This window comes from Oryzias latipes, chromosome 14, assembly GCF_053564925.1.
Source record: "Oryzias latipes strain Hd-rR chromosome 14, Olatipes_Hd-rR_3.1".
Lineage (NCBI taxonomy): Eukaryota > Metazoa > Chordata > Actinopteri > Beloniformes > Adrianichthyidae > Oryzias > Oryzias latipes.
The window spans coordinates 21,825,254-21,849,505 of NC_136250.1; the positions used below are offsets into that span (position 1 = coordinate 21,825,254).

Sequence of the window (24,252 nt, forward strand, 5' to 3'; positions counted from 1 at the left end):
GTCATTAGGGTGTCGCTAAAGATCATCCTTATAGCAAGATAACAGCGGTAAAGCTCATAGGGAACCACGGTGCGTCCTATCCAGACGCAGAGCTGTTATGTTTCCCTTTTGGAGGTATGCTGTTTCAACTGTTTTTCCTTTCCTTTGCTTCCCCTAGTGGCGGAATTGCACATTTCGGTTATTTCTTTAAAAAATCATAACTCGCCACAGGAATGGACAAGAAACTTGCTTTCTTTTTTAATCATCCTTATGATTTGTACTCTTCATGTGTAGGCCGTAGTAAACCACCTGGCGGGCCGGATAAGGCCCGCGGGCCGTATGTTTGACACTCCTGGTCTGGAGCATAATCAACAACAACAACCACATATTATTATTATTACCGCATAGCCACAGATTTTGCCTTAAGAACCTCTTTGTATGGTCAAAACTTTGATGAACCCATCCCTATTCTGATTGCTGCACCAATACATGGCATCTTTGGAGGAGGCAGTGTGATTATATTGGAAAAATCAAGTCTTCACAGGAAATTTCAATGCACAGAGATGTCAAGATGATTTTCTGCAGTTCCATGAGCTCCTCCAGGATGGCAAGACTTACTCCATAATTTGGGAAAGGGAAGGTGTTTTAAATGGCAATATTAACCTTTTCAAAATTCAACCTGCAATTTATCAGTTGAAAGTTGAATTTGCAATTTTGTTGCGCAATTTGAAAATGTGTCACAGAAATTACAATTCTATATTCAATGCATTCTGAAAAGTTAGACATGTTTATTGGAATTGAGAATTCAGTCTGGAAAAATAATAATTTGTCTTTTACTTTTTTTAACTTACTTTTGAAAATAAACATCAAATACATTTAAAATTAAAAATGCATTTAAATGTTAAATGTTGAATACAACAGAATTAGCTCTTAAAGATTGAATATTATATTTAAATGTTCCAATGCATTCCAAATTGCATTTCTTTTTCACATTTTCCAATTAAGTTTTTGACAATATATTCCTACTAGGTTTGATATATCAACATTTTTTATTTTGTTTCCTTTTCTTCAAATTCCAATCAATATTTGATAAAATATCCCAACTAGCTTTGCTATTTAATGTTTAATTTTTTTAAATATATATCTTTTTAATGGTTGAAATAAACCGATAAACTAAGTACGTTTTCACATTGCATTAAATGTTAACGTTAAACATTAAAAGTTAAATTGAATTGCAACTAAACTTTTGGGTGAAAAAAACGTTAATCTAACCATGCTGTCGATTGAATTTCCGACAGTCTTAAAGGCATCATCGTGAAAAAGTCAAGTTTCCCCAAAGCTGGTCACGTGACCCAAAGAAGCGCCCTAACTACTGGAGGTGGGAGCGCGCGAAGGTCCAGTCCACCGCGTGCTCAGTAAACAAACAAGCATAGAACGATGTGCTTACCCGTGAAGCGGCAGGTGCTTCGGGCTCTGTGGCTTTTTGCCGTTTTGGACACGGGGCTGCTGCTGGACGGCGGCATGCTGTACCCGCGGGAGTCCTCCTCACGGGAGGTGAAGGAGCTCAGCGGGCTGTGGGTCTTCAGGGCTGACCGGTCCCCAAGCAGGAAGCAAGGCTTCGACGAGGCTTGGTACAAACGACGCTTGGAGGAGGTGAGTGTTAGCAAACAACAGCTATTAGCAGTGGACTCTGCTTTTATTTTTACGACAGGGTTAAAGGTTTTCTGCTAAAGCTTCCATAAGGAAGACGTGTAACAGATTTATAACTAATTGTATTATTTATAAAAACACTTAAACATGACTACAATTCAGATTAACTGTTCACCAATAGTTATAAATGTTGTTCATGACCTTTAACTTTGTCATGGGAAATGGTGCGTTCAGGTACGCTAGTATTTCACATCCTTACAAATGCAGAAAGTGAAGCAGACATTTTTACAGCTTCAAAAAATTAAATACATTTTAACAGTTTCAAGATTTGCAAACAAAAAGTAATCAAAAGTTATTTTTAAGAAACTTGAACCAAAATAAGTGTTTAGTACACTTTTCTTGGCAAAAATTTAAAGGAACATGAACTTGTTGGAGATGAGGATTTGGGTTTTTGTTAAGGATGCCACAAATCTTGGTTTAAAACCAAACCATTTATGTTGCACTATTGAACCGAATTGTGGGAAAAGTAAATCGTTTAATCCCTTCTGCATACTTTAACTTATCTTTACATTGAACGTGTTAAAAACATGTGGAGTCTCAAGCTTAATATTGTCTGAATTACGCCAGGCCAACTGAATATTATTCTTCATTTTTTTCTTATTAGCAAATGTAAAAAGGATTGTTCTCATTTTTCCATTTTTTATTGTTTCATAAAACACAAATCATAAATCGAACCAAAACAAAACCCAAAAATCAAGGATTGAACTGAATTGTGGAGAGCGAAGCTTTGCATCCCCAGTTTCTAGTTTATCTTCTCTACTCCTCATGTTCTATCTAGACTGGACCTGTGATTGACGTGCCAGTTCCTGCCAGCTACAATGACATCACCCAGGACCCTGCAATCAGAGATTTCATTGGCTGGGTGTGGTACGAGCGGGAGTTGGTGGTGCCGACCCACTGGATCCGGGATGATACCATTCGTGTGGTTCTCAGGGTGGGAAGTGCCCACTATAATTCCGTTGTGGTGAGACCCATGACAGAAGTGGTAGAATCATCAGAGATACTATGCTTGTTTCTTATGTTAACCATTTCCTGTCATTGGTGTCTGCAGTGGGTGAACGGCGTGAGCGTGACCCAGCATGAAGGAGGCCACCTTCCCTTTGAGGCTGAGGTTAGCGATGTTATCCGGAAGGACCCAACTGGGTCTTGTAGGATCACCATTGCTGTCAACAACACTCTGACCCTGCAGACTCTGCCTCCAGGCAACATCCAGTACATGAATGACCGCACCAGGTGCTCAATCTTCCTGTTTTTTTTTCCATTTTATTTAATCTAACCCCAAAAAAATGAATGGTGTTCTGCGTGGTTTATGACTTGTTTGATGTGTTCTCCTTATACATAAAGTAGTAAGTCTTATCCTTTTTGTCTGCAGGTATCCAGATGGTTTTTTTGTGCAAAGCATCTACTTTGACTTCTTCAACTATGCGGGCATTCACCGTCCTGTGCTGCTGTACACCACTCCAAAAGCCTATGTAGATGACATCACCGTGGTGACCGACTTCTCCGACAACACAGGCAAGCTACAAATCAGTTATAGACCCATTCAAATGAAAATGCTTTTTTTAACAATCAATAGAAAAGAATAAAAAAATAAAAGACAATCAAAAGAAAAATGCATTTATACATTGATCCGTCAAACTAATATAATTGGACATGAATTGATTAAAAAAATAAAGAATTAAAAAGTAGATGTAGTCACATACACGAACATGTACACATAAAAAGTAAAAGTAAGTACTTTACTGTAGTTACTGGGTTCAAGCGTAATCAAATTACTTTACTCATTATGTATTTTAAAAGTAATTCACTACTTGTTATTTTACCTTTTTCACTCCTACGAATTCTGAAGGGAAAAACAGCACAAACACGATCCTCTCAACATTCCTTTAACTTTATTTTTTAAAGCAATGACCTCGTGCAAAGTATGAACCTGGTTCAAGGTAGAGCCCTGCGCGGGACTATTTTCTTCATCCCGCTCCCGCCCGCACCCGCCAAATTTCTGACCAATCCCGCCCGCTCCCGCAACGTATGCGTTACACTCCCGCCCGCACCCGCAATATGTATGTCCACTCCCGCCCGCACCCGCAAAACTCATAGAATTTAGTCCCGCACAGTAATAGAGATGCATTGATTTTGTATCGTCTCCCGTCCCGCAGAAAAAAACACGTATTTTTATTGATATTATTAAAGAGATTCATGTCCCTCCTCCAGTCTCATCTTTTCATGCATTCCTCTTTTGTGTAATGTGCAACATAATCATTAAATATATTTTCACAAATCCTGTTCGGTAAAAAAAAGTGTGCGCGCGCAGACAGACGACCTGAAGCGCGCTGAACCAGCTGGGATAGATGCAGGTCAAAGTCATTTGCAGGAAGAAAAACATTGTAATGGTTCAACAGAGCTGAAAATCTTTGAATTAATTTTTTCCTGACGGAAAAATACTTTTTTTTTTTTTTTTAGCTTCAGCCTTTTCCCGTTTTTGCTGTTTTGCGCCTCAGTGGGGCATTGGCACGCAGATCTGAACACGATGAACCTCGTTTGAGGTTCTTTTCTGCTTCATCAACTGACATCATGTCCCTGTCAGGAAACCTCTGCTTCTTCCTTATCCCGCGCAGTGTTGCCAGATAGATTGACAGCTCTTTCATCCTTCTGTTGCGCTAGAGCGTTCCAACTAACGTGTTAACCTGCTATGAGCGTATTTTGCGCTCTCTGTGTAGAACACACTGGGAGCGCGGGGAAAAAAACTCTAAGCTGCAGAGGATGTGAACAGGTGAACAGGTAGAGAGGAAAAGCAGGTAAAGAGGCGGGGGAGGGGCTTTGGCTTCAAACTCTGTCAGAGAGATGGAAACACGGCGTCAGATTGAGACGCAGCTTTCACTGCGGGAGTTGAAGCAGAGACTTTCTCTGGGATGATTCTATGAACTCAAACATGGAAACATGATTATCAAGCAGAACTCTTTAAAATAATAAACCTGATCTCTCCACATTCTTCGTGTCTACCATGCATTGATGCACACATCGCTCCATGCGGCGATCAGACCAGAACTTTAGCTGATAGCTCCGCCCATACGCGACCGCGGTATCAGGCTTTAAAGAACACAATTTCTAAGAGGCGGGGCGGGGCGCTGCACACCCCCAACAACAGGTTAGATGACAGTGGCCATTGGGCGTCTCTACCTGGTGCCTTCACGGAGCTTCAGTACATAAGACTCCAACAGCCGCACAGCCTAACGTAGTCCACTATTATATATTCATGAGATATTCATGGCAAAACTGATCCCACAGAGTTTTTTTTTTGCCGCCCGCTCCCGCCCACAGTACAATTCAAACCGCCCAATCCCGCGAGATTTGCGTTGGGTCCCGCGGGACCCGGCGGGACCCAATCCCAATGCAGCCCTCTAGTTCAAGGCATAAGCTGGTTTTATGAGAATTCACACAACAGTATGGAAAATAACACAACAATAAGTTGCAACATGTGTGGTCTGTGCCACTGCTAAAAAGTGGCGTGGAAAAAACTGTTACGCCTGCATTCATAACTATAAAATGTTGAAGTCTTTGAAAACACAAAGAACCATTTAATGCTCCAGCAGTTTCTTGTTTCCTCCTTAAATACAAAAAAGGTAATTCTAACTGGAGGGGGCGGGGCTAGAAACAGCTCTTTGTAGCTCCTCAGGTTGTTTTGTCGCTTAAATTCATTTATAATCGACAACAATATAAAACTATGCACTAAATGAATGATAATTGTTTTTATTTATGAATGTTTATTACACAGAAACTGCTGAATGTGACGAATTGACTGCCTTTTGCTGATTTCTGCGAAAACACAGCAACATATTGATGACTGATGTTTCTCATGAGCATTTCAACATTGGTCAAAGCCAACATGAATGTTTTCTGCTTTGTGTTTCTTATTCTATGTTTGTCCTGTTGTTTCCAGGGCTGGTGTCATATATAGTGTCGGTGAAAGGCGCCGTAACCGCCGCTTTGAAGGTCACTTTGATGGACAAACAAGGTCACTGCGTGGCGTCTTCTAATGGGCCGTTTGGAGTCCTCAAAGTGCAAGATGTTAAACTGTGGTGGCCATACTTGACCCACGAGAATCCAGGTTACCTTTACTCTATGGAGGTAAGGCTTCAGGCTTGCATGGAACTAATCCAATAGAAACAGATTTAAGTCAGTATTTATTCTTTTTTTTCCCTGAAAGGTAAAAATTAATTTGAATTTTTGAATTTGAATTTATTCATTTAAAAAAACATTTTCCAAAAGCTCACTGAAATGTCTGTTTTGAAAACAGCAACAAGTCTTTTATAAATATGTTTTATATTAATTTAGTTCTTTCTTTTGTTTCAAGATATAAAAATCAAAATGGGTAAAATTTTACTGAGATAGCATGTTTAAATTCAATGATGTTTAAATCAACAATCTTCACAGATTGTGTCCAGCCTGTGTTTAAACTCATTACAACAACACCTTTAAAAATAAAAACACCGACCCCAGCACCACTGGCAAAATAATATAAAAACCACACATCGATGGCCGAAACACAAAACCTTTTCATTCATTTTCTGTACCGCTTTGTCCCTTTCGGGGTCACGGGGCTGCCGGAGCCTATCCCGGCTACTTGGGCGTAGGCAGGGGATGCCCTGGACAGGTCGCCAGTCTGTCGCAGGGTAGAACATCCACACACCCATTCACTCTCACACTCATACCTATGGACAATTTAGAGTTGCCAATTAACCTATGAAGCATGTTTTTGGACAGTGGGAGGAAGCCGGAGATCCCGGAGAAAACCCACGCATACACGGGGAGAACATGCAAACTCCACACAGAAAGGTCCCCCATTGATGTATTTTTCAAGTCCCCCAGCCGGGACTTGAACCAGGGGCCTTCTTGCTGTGAAGCAAGAGCGCCAACCACTGCGCCACCGCCCTATTATCCTATTATCTGCAAATTTAATTTTTCTACATTAAATGGTAAGAACAAGGAAAATTCCACCATAGTCCAGCCTTGACTGGATTATTTGAAACACATTCTTCTTGTTTCCTGAATTTTTTTTTTTTTTTTTCTATATGAAAAAAAAATTCATATAGAAGGTTTTGAATTTAGACCATGGAATCCAAAAAAATGAATTTTCAAAATGTTATATTTTATTTTACCAGAAGATGTCAGCATTTCTTTTGTCTGCCGGTTATAATCACTTCATGCTTAGCAAATTTACCAAGTTTAATGAATCTTTATTTATGGAGCCAGTTTAGCTTGTGCTGGTTTCCGGCGCCAGGAAACCAGGGTTCGAATCCGGGCTGCTCCCTATTCCCTTCTCTGCTTCTGTGCCGGTCCCAAGCCTGGATAGATTGAGAGGGTTGCGTCAGGAAGGGCATCCGGCGTAAAAAATTGCCAAGTTAACCATGCGACTCATCCTCGAAAGAGAGGTTGTTTCGCTGTGGCGACCCCTGATGGGAAAAGCTGAAAGTGAAGGAAGAAGATTGAATCTTTATTTATAAAGCACTTTTAATTGATTCCTGATTTTCAGTGCTTTACAATAAAAAGTGAGAGAAAATTTAATTAAAAAGTTCAGCAAATTAGGAACAATAATTAAAAATGCTAACATAAAATTACAAAAAGCAGTAAAATTCATAAAAGACGGATACAATTTTTTATAAAACGAGTAAAAGTAAATAAGATGCCACCAACGGCTGAGTATTAAATGCCTTGCTCAAAGGGAAGTCTTCAGTTGATGCTTAAAACTGTTTAGGTCTTTTATCATGTGCAGCTCTGGGGGAATATTATTTCATAACTTGGGGCCCCCACAGGAAAAAGCCCCCGTGTTTTGGACCTGATCTGAGCACATCAAGTAGTTTGATGTGCTCAGTAATGGCTGCGAACGGTTAAAAGCTCCGTTAAGTAAACTGGACCAAGACCATCAGGAGAGACAAACAAAGTTTAAAGGGAACTTTAAAACTGAAAGTTGAAAGAGTAAGGTGAGCTGAGGACTGGAGGGTTGTGCTCGTCTGGATGTACCGGTTAACAGTCGTACCGCGGCATTCTGGACTAACAGCAGGTGGTCACGTGAGCTGAGCCATTTGATCTGGGAAGCACCATCTAGATGTTTTGCTTTGCAGTTTAGGGACTATTTTCAGTCCTGCTACTTTTGTTTTCATTTTAGAGGTAATAAAATCCTTTCATATGTTTAGCACTGGCCTACTCTCTAGGTCCGACTGTAGACACGGGTCCCGTGGGAAAATCTGCATTCAGAGCAAGAGCAGTCGCTCAGAATGAGTTACCGCTTGTCACCTGCAGAGTTGCTGATCACCTTTTCCTTCAGGTGTCATCACAATGAATCAGTTTCCTCTGTGTCACACATTTAGTTTGGCAGAGATTTCTACGCCGTACCCCCCCCCCCCCCCCCGACACAACCCTGTATTTTATCCAGGCTGGGGACAGGAACAGGGAGACCCAGACTTGGGTTCCCTTGTGGCTACATAGATGGGCAGTTCTGCATAGTGGCATTGCCCATTGCGCTTCCTGGAAAATCAAACTCTGGTATCCTGTGAACCAGTTGTAACCTGCAGAGATCATCCTGGAAAGAATTCAACAGCTGCTGCACTCTCTCTTTCATATTTAGTTGGATTGATATTTAGAAATACTGTATTATTTTACACCTTTGTTTCTATTGTTTTACAATAATATGCCTTGAATTTAAAACCCAATTAAAAAAGTTTGGCCATAATATTTATGTTTTTAAATGAACCATAGCTATGCTTAGGCATGTTTTTAACCCTTAAACACTGGAGGTGTCGCCTTCCACATCTATATATGGCATGGCCTCTGATGGATGGTCACCAGATCAAAGCTGCTTTTCTCCCCTTCAGTGGAGATTCGTTAATTATGTTAATCGAAAAATCGGTTGAAGAGTTATGGTCATCAAAAGAATGTAAACACTGGAGCGAAAGGTTTGGTGGTAAAGGGTTAAATATTTGAATTGTTAAAATATTCAATATTTTTAAAAAAAATTTAATATTACTACCACTTATATTTACCATGGCTTTCAAATATTAAAAGGCAGATTAATTTTTGACTAGACTATCTAATTTTTCAAATAAAAGTTAGTCAAAAATGTCCCACTATAAAAATGTTTTTGATCTTTTTTCATCTGCCTATAAATGTCAGTAAAACAAGAATTAATTTAAAAAAACAATTCTATTCCAGAGTAATGTAGCCTGTTGGGTCATAATCACATCAAGTTTAATAAGATCTAGAAATCAGACGGACAGCCTTCAGGAGGTGAGCCCTGATGGCGGTGTGGACGCTCAGTGTTTGACGGTGTTATGAAAAAGGCTGAGTCAGCATTTAGAGACTTTGGTCAAACTGGTGTCAGCTAAAAGTCAAACTGATAACAACTTTTAGGCTAATTTAGCTGTGGTTTTCTAACACTGGCTCTGTAATGTTTAGGTTCGCCTCAATGCTGCTGATGGGAGAACAACATACGAGGATGTGTACACTCTTCCTGTTGGCATCCGCACCGTTAACGTCACCAGCACCCAGTTTCTTATCAACAACAAGCCTTTTTATTTCCATGGGGTCAATAAGCACGAGGATTCAGATGTGAGTACCACCAGAGCTCTGGATAGGAAACATGAGACCTCAAACTGACCGGGCTTTTGTCGTTTTGTTGTATGTTTAGATTCGAGGCAAAGGCTTAGACTGGCCCCTGATTGTTAAAGACTTTAATTTATTGAAGTGGTTGGGGGCCAACTCGTTCCGCACCAGTCACTACCCGTACGCCGAGGAGATCCTGCAGATGTGTGATCGCCATGGCATTGTGGTGATCGATGAGAGCCCAGGGGTGGGCATCAAAGACATGTAAGTGTCACGGCAACAACTCGGAGAACTGGAATTAATGGAAGAGCCTTTATTATGTTTTAAAAGCAACTACGATGCACAAGTGTGTGCAAATGGCTTTTAGTGAAGCAAAACATTCAGAAACATTGTTTCTGATGATCACAAAAATCAAAGTTTCAGGGTTCAGGGATAGAAGGCGAGTTAAACAACTTTCTCTCAAATTTTTGGTATTCCTTTTAGAGGAAAAAGCTCAAATACTATCAGTTTGGACTCTAAGAGTGGAGGAGTTTTAACTTCAACCACATTTTGTTATTTCATTTTTCTTAGCAGCACTGAGGATCCCAAAAAAATGTTTTGGAATTTGAATCTTAAAGTCTTTTTCAAGCCTTAACTAGCAGTGACTAGGATCGACTGTCTGTCGATCCCTTAAACGTTTTAAAAGGTCTTAAATTCAATTTAACCAAAAGAAGGCCTTTAAAAAGGATCAAGTTGTCCTAATTTCTAGGTCTTAGTTTTTTTCTGGTCAACACGACGTGACTAAAAACACTGTCACTAAAAACAAAAGCATTTCCTGGATGCAATGTGTAACGACGATATAAAACTGGTTGTACATCGTTTAACCTTACCTAGATAAGTAGCTCGTGCTTGTTAGTGCAGAAAATAGCAAAATGCAAATTTACTGAGAAAAGGCTTGAAAAAAGAGATTGCTTGTGGTAAAGACCTTAAAGACCCGCTGTGATGAAAATGGGGTTTTTGGTGTTTTTAACATGTTCTTGTAGCAGTGGGGGACATTGATAAAGAAAATTTGGGTAACGATAAAATTACATTTATGAGTATTTCTTTATTCCAATTGTAGTGAACCAGGAGCAGACAAAAAAATGGTGGTGATAAATAGCTTGTAGATGTGATAAAGGTGCCACAATTGGTGGGTCACAAGCTTCCTGCTCCGCCCCATTCTGATGCATCCACTTGTAGACAAATAGATCTGTGTACGTCTTTGTTTTCCTCGTCAGATCTGGTATCTGGATCAAAACTCTACAGATAGATAGCTGAAATATTGCTCGCCATTTTTGTTGCACCGGTAATGTTAGATTGGGGTTGTGCGTGGCTAGAGGCTAAATGGAGATTGTGTAAACAAGGAGGTGATGGGAAATGAGTGAAGCCTTACTCCGCTGCCCACAACTCAGGCGAATTTGTGATGAACTCCTGCTGCTCTGCAGAAACTAGGTCCTAGAAAACAACACAATTTTTTTTTATGTTTGCTAAAAACGGCATAACCATAATTAAAGACCACTGAGAACACTTTTACAAAGGATCAAGAGATGAGAGTGGAGTGGGAATTTAAGAAGCAAACTGTATGTTAATGTTTAAACTTGGCACAATAGGGATCATGGGGATTGAATGGCACGTGTAGAGCAAGAAACGTCAGTCTCCAGCTATTTGTTTTATTTTATTTCTATGGCCTTAAACTAGATTTTTAGTGTCCTTACATTTTTTTTTTAAATCTTTGAATTTAGCTTCTGTTAATTAGTAGACAGCCCATCTCAGAATTGCACAAAAGTGTAAAGTCTAAATTAAAAACACCACGGTTGTATTTAGACTGCTGCCCCCGCAAACATTTTTCATTAATAAATTCTGTTCATTTCAAAGCCTCAGGTTTTCTCGTTGGAGATGAGGAGATGTGGTTCCTCATTCGCTGTGTCTGTGTCTCTTCAATGCAGTCGCAGCTTTGGAAACGCCTCCCTGAGTCACCATCTGATTGTCATGGAGGAGCTGGTGCGCAGAGACAAAAACCATGCCTCTGTGGTCATGTGGTCCGTGGCGAATGAGCCCGCTTCAGAGATGCCACCCGCTGATTATTATTTCAAGTAGGTGAAACTGTTTGGATTCCTTTCTTGCTTTAGATGTTTGGAGCAAATTAGGTTTTTTAGAGGGAGATTTTTTTAAGCACACACATTAATTAATAGGGGTTTGTTTTTTGTGACTTGGTTAGTTTTTGAAGACATTTATCGTTCATAATTTCCTTTGCCTAGTGTTGTTTTTAACCACATTAACCTTAAATATAGTCTTACACTGAATTAAACTAATCCAACAACTTGGATTTCCTATTTCAGGTAATGCCCCACACACTTTTAAGTCAGGTCTCTTTTGATTGGTCAATGAATCACACCCAAGCCCATTACCTCATACTGTCTGTTCTTGGATTTGCTTACTGCTGAACGTTGAGACATATGCCTTGTCCATGCACAGAAACACAAACCAGTGAGACAAACAGTTATACTGTTTGCTATGTTGCTTCAGGTGAAAATATTTCACTGTAGCTCATGTCACTCACTGCTGTGAAGTTGTTAGTATTAAATATAAAGCAGCAATGACATGAAACACATTTACCTCCACATGTTGCTCTTATTGTACACAAAACTGTTCATGCATTGTTTCTAAACACAGACTTGACTTTATTTTGTCAGTGGACTCTTGGTCAGTTAAAACACTTCCTGATTTGCACCTTTATGAAAATCTGCTTTACACTGAGTTGTTTCATTGAGTTCTCTCATGTGAAGAGAGGAGAAAACAAACCTTCATTGCTATTTCTTTGTGAGAAGAACAAATTGCATCCACTGCAACCTGGTACTTTTTGAGCATCTCAATGAATCTAGAAATTGTATCAGTCCTTCCTAGCAGCACAGCAGACACACACAGAACGCCATGAGAAGCAACTCTACCTTTCTGTTCTACTTTAAGCGGTTGTCACGTCGTGTACCTGTCAGGAACTGCTGGTTTAGGACCCAAAGGCTTTGTAGCAGAAACTTGGACATTTAATGAAGAAACTTGAACGTGACAAAACCAAGGAGAACCAAAAAGAATTCACAGCACAGCAGATGATCTGAAACTGAGGAACTGAAAACCAGACACTTGTATACACTGAGGGTAATTAGCTAAATGAAGACTAGCTGTGGATGAACAACTCAGAACATGACCAGGCTGGACTTTAAATAAGTAATTTTAGAGTTAGATAAGTTAATTCTTCTCTATGAGTTGGTAAATCGCCTGTCCGTCCTGGGGGAGGATCCCTCCTTCATGTGGACACCCCTGAGGTTTCTTCGTTTTTTCCGGAATCGTTTTTTTAGGAGTTTTTCCTTACCATGAAGGGGGGTCTAAGGGCAGGGATGTCCAGTTTGGCTTAGTCAGTTTGTTAGTTCAATTTAGTATTTTCCTATTGAATTCTATGTATTTATGATCCTTTTGATTTTATGTTTAACTTTTTTAATCACTAATACGAAGCCCACAGAGACGACTGTCGTTGTGAATTTGGGCTATACAAATAAAATGTTGTTCTTCCAGTACTGTAATAAAGCACACCAAAGACCTGGATCCTACCAGACCTGTCACCTTTATCTCAAGCAGCAACTTTGCAAGAGACAAAGGAGTAAGTAAATAAATCCCCAGTTCACAACTATATATATGTATGCATATATATAAATGTGTATATGTGTATATATATGTATATGTATGGATATATTAATGAGCACCCTTGGATTTCACCATCAGTGTAGAACCACCAGCTCTCATTCCACTCAGTTGTGCTGTGTTGTTACATATTTCTGTATTATGTATTATTTTATGTGTTCCAACTTGCTATTTGTCCCAACTTGAGAATGGAAAGACATCATTTCTGACACACAGTTTGTCAAGCAACTGTCAGCTTAGGAGAAAAGTCACCAAACAGTGAGAAAATAAAATGCTTGTTTTAATGAAGACGATAGGGTTTAGATGTTAGAAAATTCAGAATAAAGTTTCGCCCCAAAAACAAAAAAGTACTAGCCTAATAAAGTCAAAATAGGATGTGAAGCAGAAACAACAAAATAAATTAGTCAGGTTAGGATGTGAATATTTGTGTGTAAACATATGATGTCCGTCAAATCATTTATTTGACTGACTTTTTTAAAAGAAAAAGGTTTTATTCAGTCAGCAAAACAAAAGACAGAAAAGGATTTCTGCAAGAATGAATCCTTACAAACTGTTTGAGATTCTTTTGTGCAGGGAACCTTTAATAAATAAAAACTATTTTTATGGGTTGTTTTTGAAGTCGGGTAAATAAATTCAATTTCAGTTTGAAGGGAACTGTTAATGATTTAAAGAAAAAAACATCATCAAAATATAAGATCAGTTTTCTCCTTTTTTATTGTTGTCCTACTAAACTAAAGATAGAACGAATTAATCAAAGTACGTTAAATGATACATACAATAAATAACAGCGATGATAAAAAGCACTAAATAAATAAAACAAAAACACGCAATGAAGTGTTCAGTGTCTAAGAAGCGTTGTATCCGTAAAATCTTCCAAAATAAAGCATCCTGTGTTTTTCATTTCACATGACAGAACGTTTGGAGATAAACGGCTTCAGTCTGAACCCGACTCAGATTCACTGATAAACAGTTCAAGCAAACTTTAACACGTTTTTATTTAGTTTGTTTAAAATAAAGCACAAGCATTCATTTTGGAACAGTTTAGACAAAAACTTTATAATGTGCCGTCTTAGATGGAACAGAGATAGTTTTAGCGTTCCTTAGCATTCTTGCTAATATGACTCCATAGAAAATATTATATTTGCTCTATTTGTCCAGTCACTTCACAGACTAAACACTAGTAAGAGTCGGAGCATGAATGATGCCGTTTAAAGCAGTGATGTTTTGAGTTGAAACACTAGTGGAAACCTTATTCTTACTTACCTATATTCTATTCTCAGAGAGGGAAGAGAAGAAATATTGAAGCTACATCAATGCAAGTCAGAACGCGTCATCTGACAGCGTGTGATAGCACATTATCCTCGAGGGGGTCAGATAAAAAACCATGTGAATGTCAAAGAGAAAAAAAAATCATAAAGCTGCCAAAACCCTAGAGAGTTTTATCTGTCAGCAATCTAATCATGTTTACTTTTTAGCAAATAAACCTGTTGCCTGGGATATTTTTTCCAAACATCACAAGCAGCCGGATATCTGATAGTTCTAACTTTAACCCTTAGTAGTCCAGGTTCTTGCTCTGATACTTTTAAAACACTATTTTGAGGCAATGCTTGACCTGAAACAGTACGAAAAACTCAGTTCCAAGTTATTCAATTTAATCATTCCTTTCACCACAAAATATGTTTCATTACAAAAATCAAAAGTGTAGATATAAATATATAGATATAGAATAGATATAAAATGTATAAATCAAAAACAAAACAAAGACAAAGGCAGGTGAAAGGAAACATTTATTTAAAAAATCAGGCAAAGCTCCACAAAACTACTTGTAATGTTCCAAGGATTTATTCCAAAATGGTATCACAACTATGTGTCATAACTCCTGTTAGTTTTAAACCAAGCATTTTTAAAGCTAAAAACCCTTTTTTGAAACGTTCACATTAATTTTACAATTAAAACTGTAGTAATGGTGAGTCAGCATCACCCCTACCTCATTGTGAACAGTGGAGGTGAATAACCAGTGAGAACAGAGGCTCCTCAGGGCGAGGAGTCCAACTCCTCTATAGCCTCCCGAAGCTGCAGCCACCACTTCATTTTGTGTTCATTAACACCTGAAATGCCATATTTTAAAGTGAATTAACAGTGTTAGCCACTGCATCAGACAGGAGGAACAAAAAGTCAGTTCAAAAATATCTCCACCAATTTTTCTTTCGTTCCTTTCTGTCCAGGCTCCTTATGTGGACGTCATTTGCATAAACAATTACTTCTCCTGGTACCACGATCCAGGCCACCTGGAGGTCATCCCCATCCAGCTCAACACCGAGTATGAGAACTGGCATGGAAAGTACAAGAAGCCCATCATCCAGAGTGAATACGGAGCGGATGCAGTGCCGGGAGTCCATGTTGTAAGAATGACCTCACACATACAGCTGAGAGCACAGCTATTAGTCTCATCCACTGGACTTTATCTCTTGGACTCTTTAAACCGGCAGTTACCACGGTAACAAGCGTTTGTTTCCTTTTTTTTTTTCCCAGGATCCTCCTGTGATGTTCACCGAGGAGTATCAGAAGATAGTCCTGCAGAACTACCATAAGGTGTTCGATCAGAAGAGGGCGCAGTACCTCATTGGGGAACTCATCTGGAATTTCGCCGACTTCATGACCACACAAGGTACCCGGGTCACATTTTTGGTGCCTTAACCCACCAAGACAGCAGTGGGGGAGACGTGAAGCGTCAGGCTGGCCTTCTTGGTTTTCGGGTATAAGATATGCTCTGCTCTTCCATCTAAGCTGCTTTTTTAACCCTCATTTTTGGTTTTTCTAAACCAGCATGCTCTTTACTGAAACACACCTAACTAAGTTCCAGTTAAGATTACTTTATTTGGCTACATTTTTCGCTCTATAGAGCGCACCAAAAAATAAAGTGCATCGTCAATGAATGGTCTATTTTCAAATTTTCATCAATTAATTAGATGCAATGAACTATACAGTGTTCCCCCACTTACTCGCGTTCCATTATTCGCAGTTTCACGTTTTTGCTGATATCTTTGCCAGTCACATGACTCCTCCGGTTCAACACAAAAACTCAGACAACTCAAAGCGCTTGTATGAGACTTTTGCCTCATAGGGGAGCGGCTACTAAAGAATATTTTAAGGCCGGGTAACGGCTGGTTCTACCGGTTTCTGAATCGCTGTAATCGAAAGTTGTGCCCCTGCATAAAGAAGTGGCATCAGCTGACTCAGAAACGGCAGGAAAATCTCCTGAAACGCTGAAGAAGACAATCAGGGAGAATAATTATCACCCGGATGAATGAACGGGGGAGGAAACCGGCCTCTTCTGGATAAAGATGCCCTCTTGTGTTTAACTGATCAAGGAGGTTTTAAGGCACAGAGAAGGAGAGTGACACTAAAGTGCGCTACAGGACAGTTTATTGCTCTGAATAAAAAGAAGATCTGCGGATTCGTGAGTGTGCTAAAGGCACGTGCTAAAAGCATGTTCTAAAATTGCCTGTTTAGCGCGTTCAAGAACGCCCTAAACGGGCATTCTTGAACGCGCTTTTAGCCTACAGCGTTCACACTGGACTGATGCTACCCAACACTAGCGCATGTAGTCAGTTGGAGGAGGCTTGGTGTGAAATGTTGAAGTGGTGCAAGTCTCCTTTTTTTTTTCATAGCTGTATTCCAACATACGAAAGCCTTTAGTGTCAGATTTCAGGGCAAAGGTGTAGCACACGCTGGACATTACACCAGTCCATCACAGGACCACTCATAATCTTACACCCTCATGAGATTTAGATTCACCAACCTATAAGGCACGCGTTTGGACTGGGAAAAGCCGGAGCACCCAGAGACACCCACACATGCACAAGAACATACAAAACTCCCCACAGAGAGGTCCCAGAACAGCCCAAATACCTTTTCATTTAAGTTTTTTTTAAGCAGATAAACCTTTTCTATATAAAGTAAAAGTTTATTGTCCTCTAAAAGTGATTGTATCTCATTAAAAAAGTATCTTTTTTTTTAATCAAAGCTAGCTGTTTTTTAATTTTCATAAAATGTTGCAGAATTTCTTGTTTTACTCATCAAACCCTTTATCTCTTTGGGAACACAAACCATTGATGCTGCTTCTTCAGCCAAACAAAACTATGTTTGCTCTGAAGCTACTAGATACCTGTCAAACTGAAATGGTTGTTTTTGGCTTTGAAATCCAACTTTGTAATTACAAATCAGGAGAGGCAGAAATTTGTCAGTGTAAATAAAGTTGTGTTTCTTTGACCAATAGTTCAAAGGTTGTAGGACATGTTTGTGTTTTTTGTTTCAGAGCAACAAAGAATCAGTCAAATAATGTGGGTGTTTTCTTGGATCTCCCTAACTTTAGTATATTTTTGGTAAAGTGCATCATTAATATGGTGCAGAGGTAGAGCGGTCGACCTATGGTCAGAAGCGTGCAGGTTCTGTGTCCTTGGGGAAGACACTGAACCCCACGTTGGTCCTGGTGGTCATAGGCTGCCCATGGAGGTGGAGTCCCATCAGTGTGTGGATGGGACTGTGACTGTAAAGTGCTTTGGGCCTTCAAGGAAGCTAGAAAAGCCCTGAATAATTATACGCTTTTACCATTTGATGATGCTGCGTTTTATCTTCTTCAGTACTTTCGTACTTCCTTTTGTATCTGCAGGAGTCACGCGTGTTGTGGGGAACAAGAAAGGCATCTTTACACGGCAAAGGCAACCCAAAGCAGCAGCCTTCGTCCTGAAGGAAAGGTACTGGAGGCTGGCAAACGAAACAGGCAGACTTCCACTCTGGACCAAGTACCCCTGTTCTCTCTGACAAACTCAGACCAGAAACCATGCAAGCAAAAGTTATACCAACTTCTGTCAGTAGAATATTTGTTAAAGGTCTGTTAATATTAGTGTTGCTGGTATTTGGCTTTGAGGACATATGCTGTGGATTTAAACTAGAACTAATGTTTCAATCCAAATCCAGATTTTGGTTTTATTTTAAAAGAAAGCTAAAGCAGATTCCTAAATAAGCACAAGCAGATGTACTAAGGTGCTGCTAAAAGAAAAACATAACTTTAATGAATGTTAAAATCCAAAGAGTTCAAGGTGATTTTAATTCAGTTTAGTTTAAACGGACCAAACTGGTTAGCAAATATAAGTGACCAACAGATGGCTTTAAACTGAAAACTCCTTTTAAATACATGAACAGGAAGGAACCATCAGAAACTGAATGTACCTATTTGCTCAACTGCCTTTTCTTTTTATTCAATTATTTGAAGAAGTTTTGGTTCTTCTGGATGAATCAGTTCAGCAGCAACGGACAGGTAGATCTCCGATCCAGATCGTTTTACTTGTTGAATGTTTGCTATCATTCAAAGTGGTTTACTTTCATCTTTAGCTCCTTTTCAGTGAGTAAAACACAAAAGTTTTAACATAGGCGGAGAATTAAAAAGGACGTCTGTAAAGTAGAACTGGATTTTGTCACGGTGAACTCCAAACATTCCAGTTCAAGGAGCTCCACCACTTCAACACTTTTCTCAGTAGCTATTCGTAAAACATATGTGGCTTAGAATTCAGGTCAAACACATCACACTTAGTGCACATTATATTACACAGTATGAGGGCCACACTTTAAAGAAAAAAATGAATACTTTTACAAGAATAAAGTCAGAAAATTATAGGAAAAAAAGTTTTAATTATACAAAAATAAAGTAGTTTACAAGAATAAAGTCATTAGTTATTTTATAAGAATAAAATAGTTATAAAAATAGTCTAAAAAACATAAATGTACAAGAATAAAGTCATAAAATTATGAGGAAAAAGTAAAGATTTTATGTAAATAAACTCATGGAATAATGAGTAAAGGGCTCAATACTTTATGGTACTGAGAATTTACAAGATTAAAGTTTTGTATTTATTAGGCTAAAATCTGTTTACTAAGAAAAGCATAAACAACAAAAAAGAGCAGAAATTGTTTACTGTAAGCGGTTACTTCAGTGTTGGTTTCACAAATAAGGAAATACTACGACTTTTAGCCAGTTAACATTGTTTTATTATAAGCATAAGGTTATTGAAAATAATTTGCCTTTTCAGAAGAAGATTGTGGATGGAGGCATATATTTTCAAAAAAGCATGCCTTTTTTACCTTGTAAAATTATGAATTTCTCATGATTTTACAGATTTTTGGTTTGGTTTTTTTCGTAAAATTAGGATTTCTTTCTCATATGTTTACGACTTTCTTCGTAATGGATTTGTTTTTATGGTAGCCGTAATCCTCAAAAAATTACGCTTAAAATAACCTTTAGTGGAGACCAACCTATTGATGGGAGCAAAAGAAAAACATTTGGGTTTTTACTCACATTGTCTGTGTAATATTTAGTTTTTCTTTCCAAAACTCTCATTTTTAATTCATGCATTTACTTTAATCTCTATTGTGGAAATGTTATTTCAAAGTCATGGTTGTCTGTTTACGGGATTATTTTTCTAAATGAAAATCTGGGGAATGTAATTTTTTGATTAAAAACAATAAATACAATTTTCATAATGTATCGTGTCCAAAGTGTATTTTTATTTCCTCATAAGTTATTTGAAAGTTTGGGTTTTCCTTTTTGGCGTGAAGACTTTCCGTCTGAACCGTCCACTAAAGGGTTAAGTGACGTGCTGCTTGTTGGTGATGGCGTGAGCGTAATCAGACTTTCTGCTATCGTTCCCTCAACCCTGAAAACAACTGACCTTTGTGTTAAATCTCGCTGTGTACACTGTGACTAACTGGATAACCAACGATTAATAAGAGATTATCCATAGTATTTAAGATTTTTAGGACATGTGCAGCAGCAATGACCCTATATAGATTAAAAGTAATCTTTGATCACTAATAAATGTGGGACAAACCGCCTCTCCTGAGGTTTGAAGAAATCCTTTACATTAACATGTGCATCATTTTTAGTAAACACTTTTAGGTTAAGAAAGTTTTCAAGAATTATTACAATTTGAAATGCGTCATTATCAACTTCCTGTCTACAAATGCATTTTCTATATTTAGTAACAAATGAGAAATATTTAAACCCAGTTTAAAATCTTTGTTCATCAATTTATAACCTCCAACAAATAATCAAAAGGTCCTCATTTTGTAACCCTTTAAACTTCACAACACAGAACAGCTATGAAGTGAGACTTTTTGGCAACCGTTTCCAAAAAAAAGGAAAAGGCAAAAGATGAGTCCTATTAAAGAAATAACTGGACTAATAGTTAGAATGTGTATTGGGATTGGTTGTGAAATGCGATAAACCCCCTAAAAAAGAATTCTAACTGCTATAATTGAGTTTTGGGAGGAAAAAGTTGCTTTTTGGTCATTTTAAAATGTTTTTTATTCAGAAGGCCTTTGTCCTTTTCTGTGGTTTCTAGGTTATCGTGGAACTAAGACGCGACTGTGTAACCCTTGTGCTATCCTAGGCACTTTAACGTTGGGTCATCTAGACCCACTAGACAGTGCGCTGAACCTTTTTTCTTCAATGATTTGTGATCTTCACTGGTGTCCATGGATCACATGAAATCTTTCCACCTTTATCATGGTAGGGAGAACACGTCAATGTAAGTGTGGGGTCATCTAAGATAGCACAAGGGTTAAAGTGCCAAGGATAGCACAAGGTTATTAAATGTTTGGATTTTTTCAATCACAATAAAAACAGCTTTATTCAAGTTTTGTCTTGTTTTCATTTACATGTTACAGTAAAAAAAACTTTACATTTATACAGGTTTATGTCAATTTGTAATCAACATGATTTAATTCAGTAAATCAGCTCAGAAAGAGAAACACATCTGTCGATTCATTACACAGATTTGTATTTTACATGTTTTAAATGACTGTCACACTTTCCATGTCCGATTTCTGTTTCTCAGGAAAAAGTTGAGTTGACACTTCAATCAGTTGATGGACCGGCAACAGCCACAGAGGATTCCCATTTTCCCAGAGCTCTGTCTGGATCAGGCAGCCTTACAACCACGAGAAGTGGGCGATGAACTGGGAGGGGTGTTAGGACCGAAAAGGTCGCAGCTAAAACAAAGCTGGCTGTTCAGAAGATCCCAGCTGTCATGAAAGCTCCACTGTGTGGACAAAAGGAAGAAGGGAAATGTGCACAACAAAACCCAGCAACCTTCCGAGGATTTGGGAAGACCAAAGTCTATGCAGACACATCCACAACATGGACTTCAACAGCATCTATTGAAGCAGAGACACTGTGGTTGAAGTCATACAGTTTGTTTGTTTTTTTCTAGTTTTGGAATCCAGAGTCTGAGAAAAAAAGAGAGACCGACAAGGCTGCACTAAAATCCCATTTTTTGGGGCTCTCCGCCAAAACACCATGCTTCTTCTCTGCTAACCAACTTATGGAAATCTGGTTATTATGTTCCAGGATTCATGTCCTGTCCTCATCAGTCACTGCGGAAGAACCAGCAGTGGATGCAAAGGCTGTCGGGGAGACCCCGTGAAGAAAAAGATCCAAAACAGTGAAATAGCCCCGATGGCGACCAAGAGGCTTTCCAGAGACCTGCACGACATGTGGCAACATCTGAACACACGACATGGAGTTTCTCTCTGAGGAATTCATACTTTTTACCCCACATCTGGGTCTGGTGAGCTTCTATTTTCACCACCACTAGGTTTCTAAAGAACTTACCTGACCTAAACCCCATCAGAACACATGACCTGGGGCTTCCAAAACACTTCAGGAGAAAAAATAAACTATTTTGATTTGTGATTATTTGCCAAAATGCTCTTTCGACAGATTCTTAAACTGAAAGTCAAACTAATTAGACGAGTACCTGTACGTGCCTGTGAATTCTTGCCCATTTAGTTACAGATCAGTTCTTCTGAATGAGCTTTGACAACCTTGTGTCTTAAGCAGAACTTAATGCAGTTTACATTTTTACCTCCTACATGAAATATCCACATATTAAATAGGAACTTCCTTTTGTGGCAGTTTCTCTAAACATATTTATTTTATGCAAGAAAACCCATGGTGGTAAAAAGGTAAATGACAGGTGGTTTCAGAGGGAATGTTTTAATGGTAAATCATTTCCACATGACAATCTTCCACTTTCGGCTTCTCCCATCAGGGGTCGCCACAGCGAACAAGTCGCATGGTAAATTTGGCAATGTTTTACGCCGGATGCCCTTCCTGACGCAACCTTCTCTAACCGGGCTTGGAACCGGCAGAGGTAGAGAAGGGAACAGGGAGCAGCCTGGAGTCGAACCCGGGTTTCACGGACGGAAGGCGCCGCAAACCAGCACGAGCTAAACTGGCTCCCTCATTTCCACATGACAATGACAGTTAAAAATTTGCTCATGTCAACTTGTAGCCAGTTTTCCCTTAAAGTGGATCAAGTCGGAATTTTCTTTCACATCCTCCCACCATTCGTGTAACACTTTTCCATGTAAGAAAATACAGCATTTTAAAACACATTTGGCAATAAAGAAGCAAAACCCAGCGAGTCTTCCTCCGCGGAGTTTTCAAACGTGGTTTGCCGATTCCTCGCCCGCAGGCCCCTCGACTTTTTTTATTTTGTTTTTTTACTAAAATAACCCAGGACGTTAACAGTCTATAAAGCTAAAGGGCATCATCAACAATAGAAAGAAATTACAATCGTGTTTGAACAGTGTAGTTTTGTTAACAAAGAAGTCTAGCTAGAGGAAATCAAAGGTGGAGTTCAGGGAAGAAAAGAGGAGCAGCCAGTGTTTCCAATGACCAGGTGTTCTCCTTCACCCCTAACAGATACTGAACCCTTTGGAGATACCGATGGATGGGAAGGCCAGGCAGAAGTGCCTGCTGCAGTTCCCATTCTCCACGTCAAGGCTTTTACTGTTGCTTCTTGTCTTTGGCTCAAGGCCTCGTGATCAAACAGAAGGCACTTTTGTTGGCATTAGTGATGCAACTAACATGGCAGTTATACACCAGGGCCTAAATAAATATCGATGAAACGTAGCTTTGATTTCTTCTCAACATCGCCCATCCTCCTGCAGTCGCTCACGGACGTTGCTTCAGTGACATGCTTGAATGCAGGTTCGGGATTGGCTGCCTGCTTTACAGTCGGCTGACCATGAACTGAAACTTTGCGGGTTTTGCTGAAAGCTAAACTCCCAAAAGATCCGGGCTTTCAGGAAGTTTGCCAAGATGTGAAGCAAACACTTCAGGCAATCTACAGAGGACCTGCTTCACTGCCAAACATCTGAGTCTACTTAGCTCCACCACAGAACCCTTGGTTTTAAGCCTGTACTGTCTGGGATGAAATGGAAGGAAGGATGCATTTGTGGGGAAACTGAAAAGTCCAATGCTAGTGTAACATGCCTGTTTGTAACCCAACAGAGCCAAGTAGGACTGTGCTCCTTTAAAACCCCGAAAGCTTTGCTGATAAAATGACAAAAATGGCCGTAATCCAGAGGACAAAAGCACTCCAAAGGTAACAGTTGAGATAACGTCAGAAATTAATTAAGAGGAGTCAGAACATGCAAGAGCAAACACCTAAAGTCAGGTTGTACGTTTAAATGGCCGCCGACCGCCTTCATGTTTGCCCAGCTTGATAAAAACTATGGGGGAAAATTGAAAAGACCACTCAGAAGCGTGGGGAGTGGGAAAGAGCGGGAAGGACCGTGCAGATGACAGAGGACTCTTTGGATTGTCTAATGGCCTTTTGACACAAAAACCAGCAGACAGCAAGACAGGCATCTTCTTCACCCGCCAATCGAGAACGGCCTTCGAAAAGAGTTCGCATTTGGCCAACTTGTAGTCACTCCAAACCTAAAAATGTATGGATATTTTGTCCCGTCAAAGCAGAATCCCACATATGGCTTCACTTTTTTTTTTTTTACTCCTAATCTGCCAGGGTTTTTTTCACATCTTGCAAATTTGACTTGTTACACGGTTTGAAAACTGCTATTGTTAGATTGACATCAAACATATGAAAAAGCCAGATGAGCACTAGTGCAACTGCAAAGGTTCTGGACCCATCTGCCACCAGCCGCTCCCACTCTGAGCGCACCATCACAGTGTAGCAGCCTTTGCTACCTCATGGAGCTAACAAGTGAAACTCATCACTGCTATCTTCACTCACAAAAGCCAACAGAAAACCACGGGCCGGTGACAACAGAGCGACCAAGGAAAACTAGTGTTGACCTTTGCTCTACTCCACCCCCCCAAAAAAAAACACTGAAACAAAAATGTGAACACTCTTTTAGGCACGTAAGTCTCATGGATCCCACCTCTGT

At 39.4% G+C, this 24,252-nt stretch overlaps 1 protein-coding gene across 1 annotated transcript; it reads left to right on the plus strand.

The window, feature by feature from the left end:
* The first annotated feature begins 1,311 nt into the window (after nt 1-1,311).
* Nucleotides 1,312-19,538, plus strand: gusb (glucuronidase, beta). Its single transcript, XM_004076601.5, has 12 exons — nt 1,312-1,632; nt 2,468-2,653; nt 2,741-2,922; nt 3,062-3,204; nt 5,627-5,814; nt 9,139-9,291; nt 9,371-9,549; nt 11,250-11,396; nt 12,871-12,955; nt 15,222-15,398; nt 15,529-15,664; nt 17,669-19,538. The coding sequence occupies exons 1-12, from the start codon at nt 1,417-1,419 to the stop codon at nt 17,818-17,820; spliced, it is 1,944 nt and encodes a 647-aa protein (XP_004076649.2). The 5' UTR covers nt 1,312-1,416; the 3' UTR covers nt 17,821-19,538.
* The last annotated feature ends 4,714 nt before the right edge of the window (nt 19,539-24,252 follow it).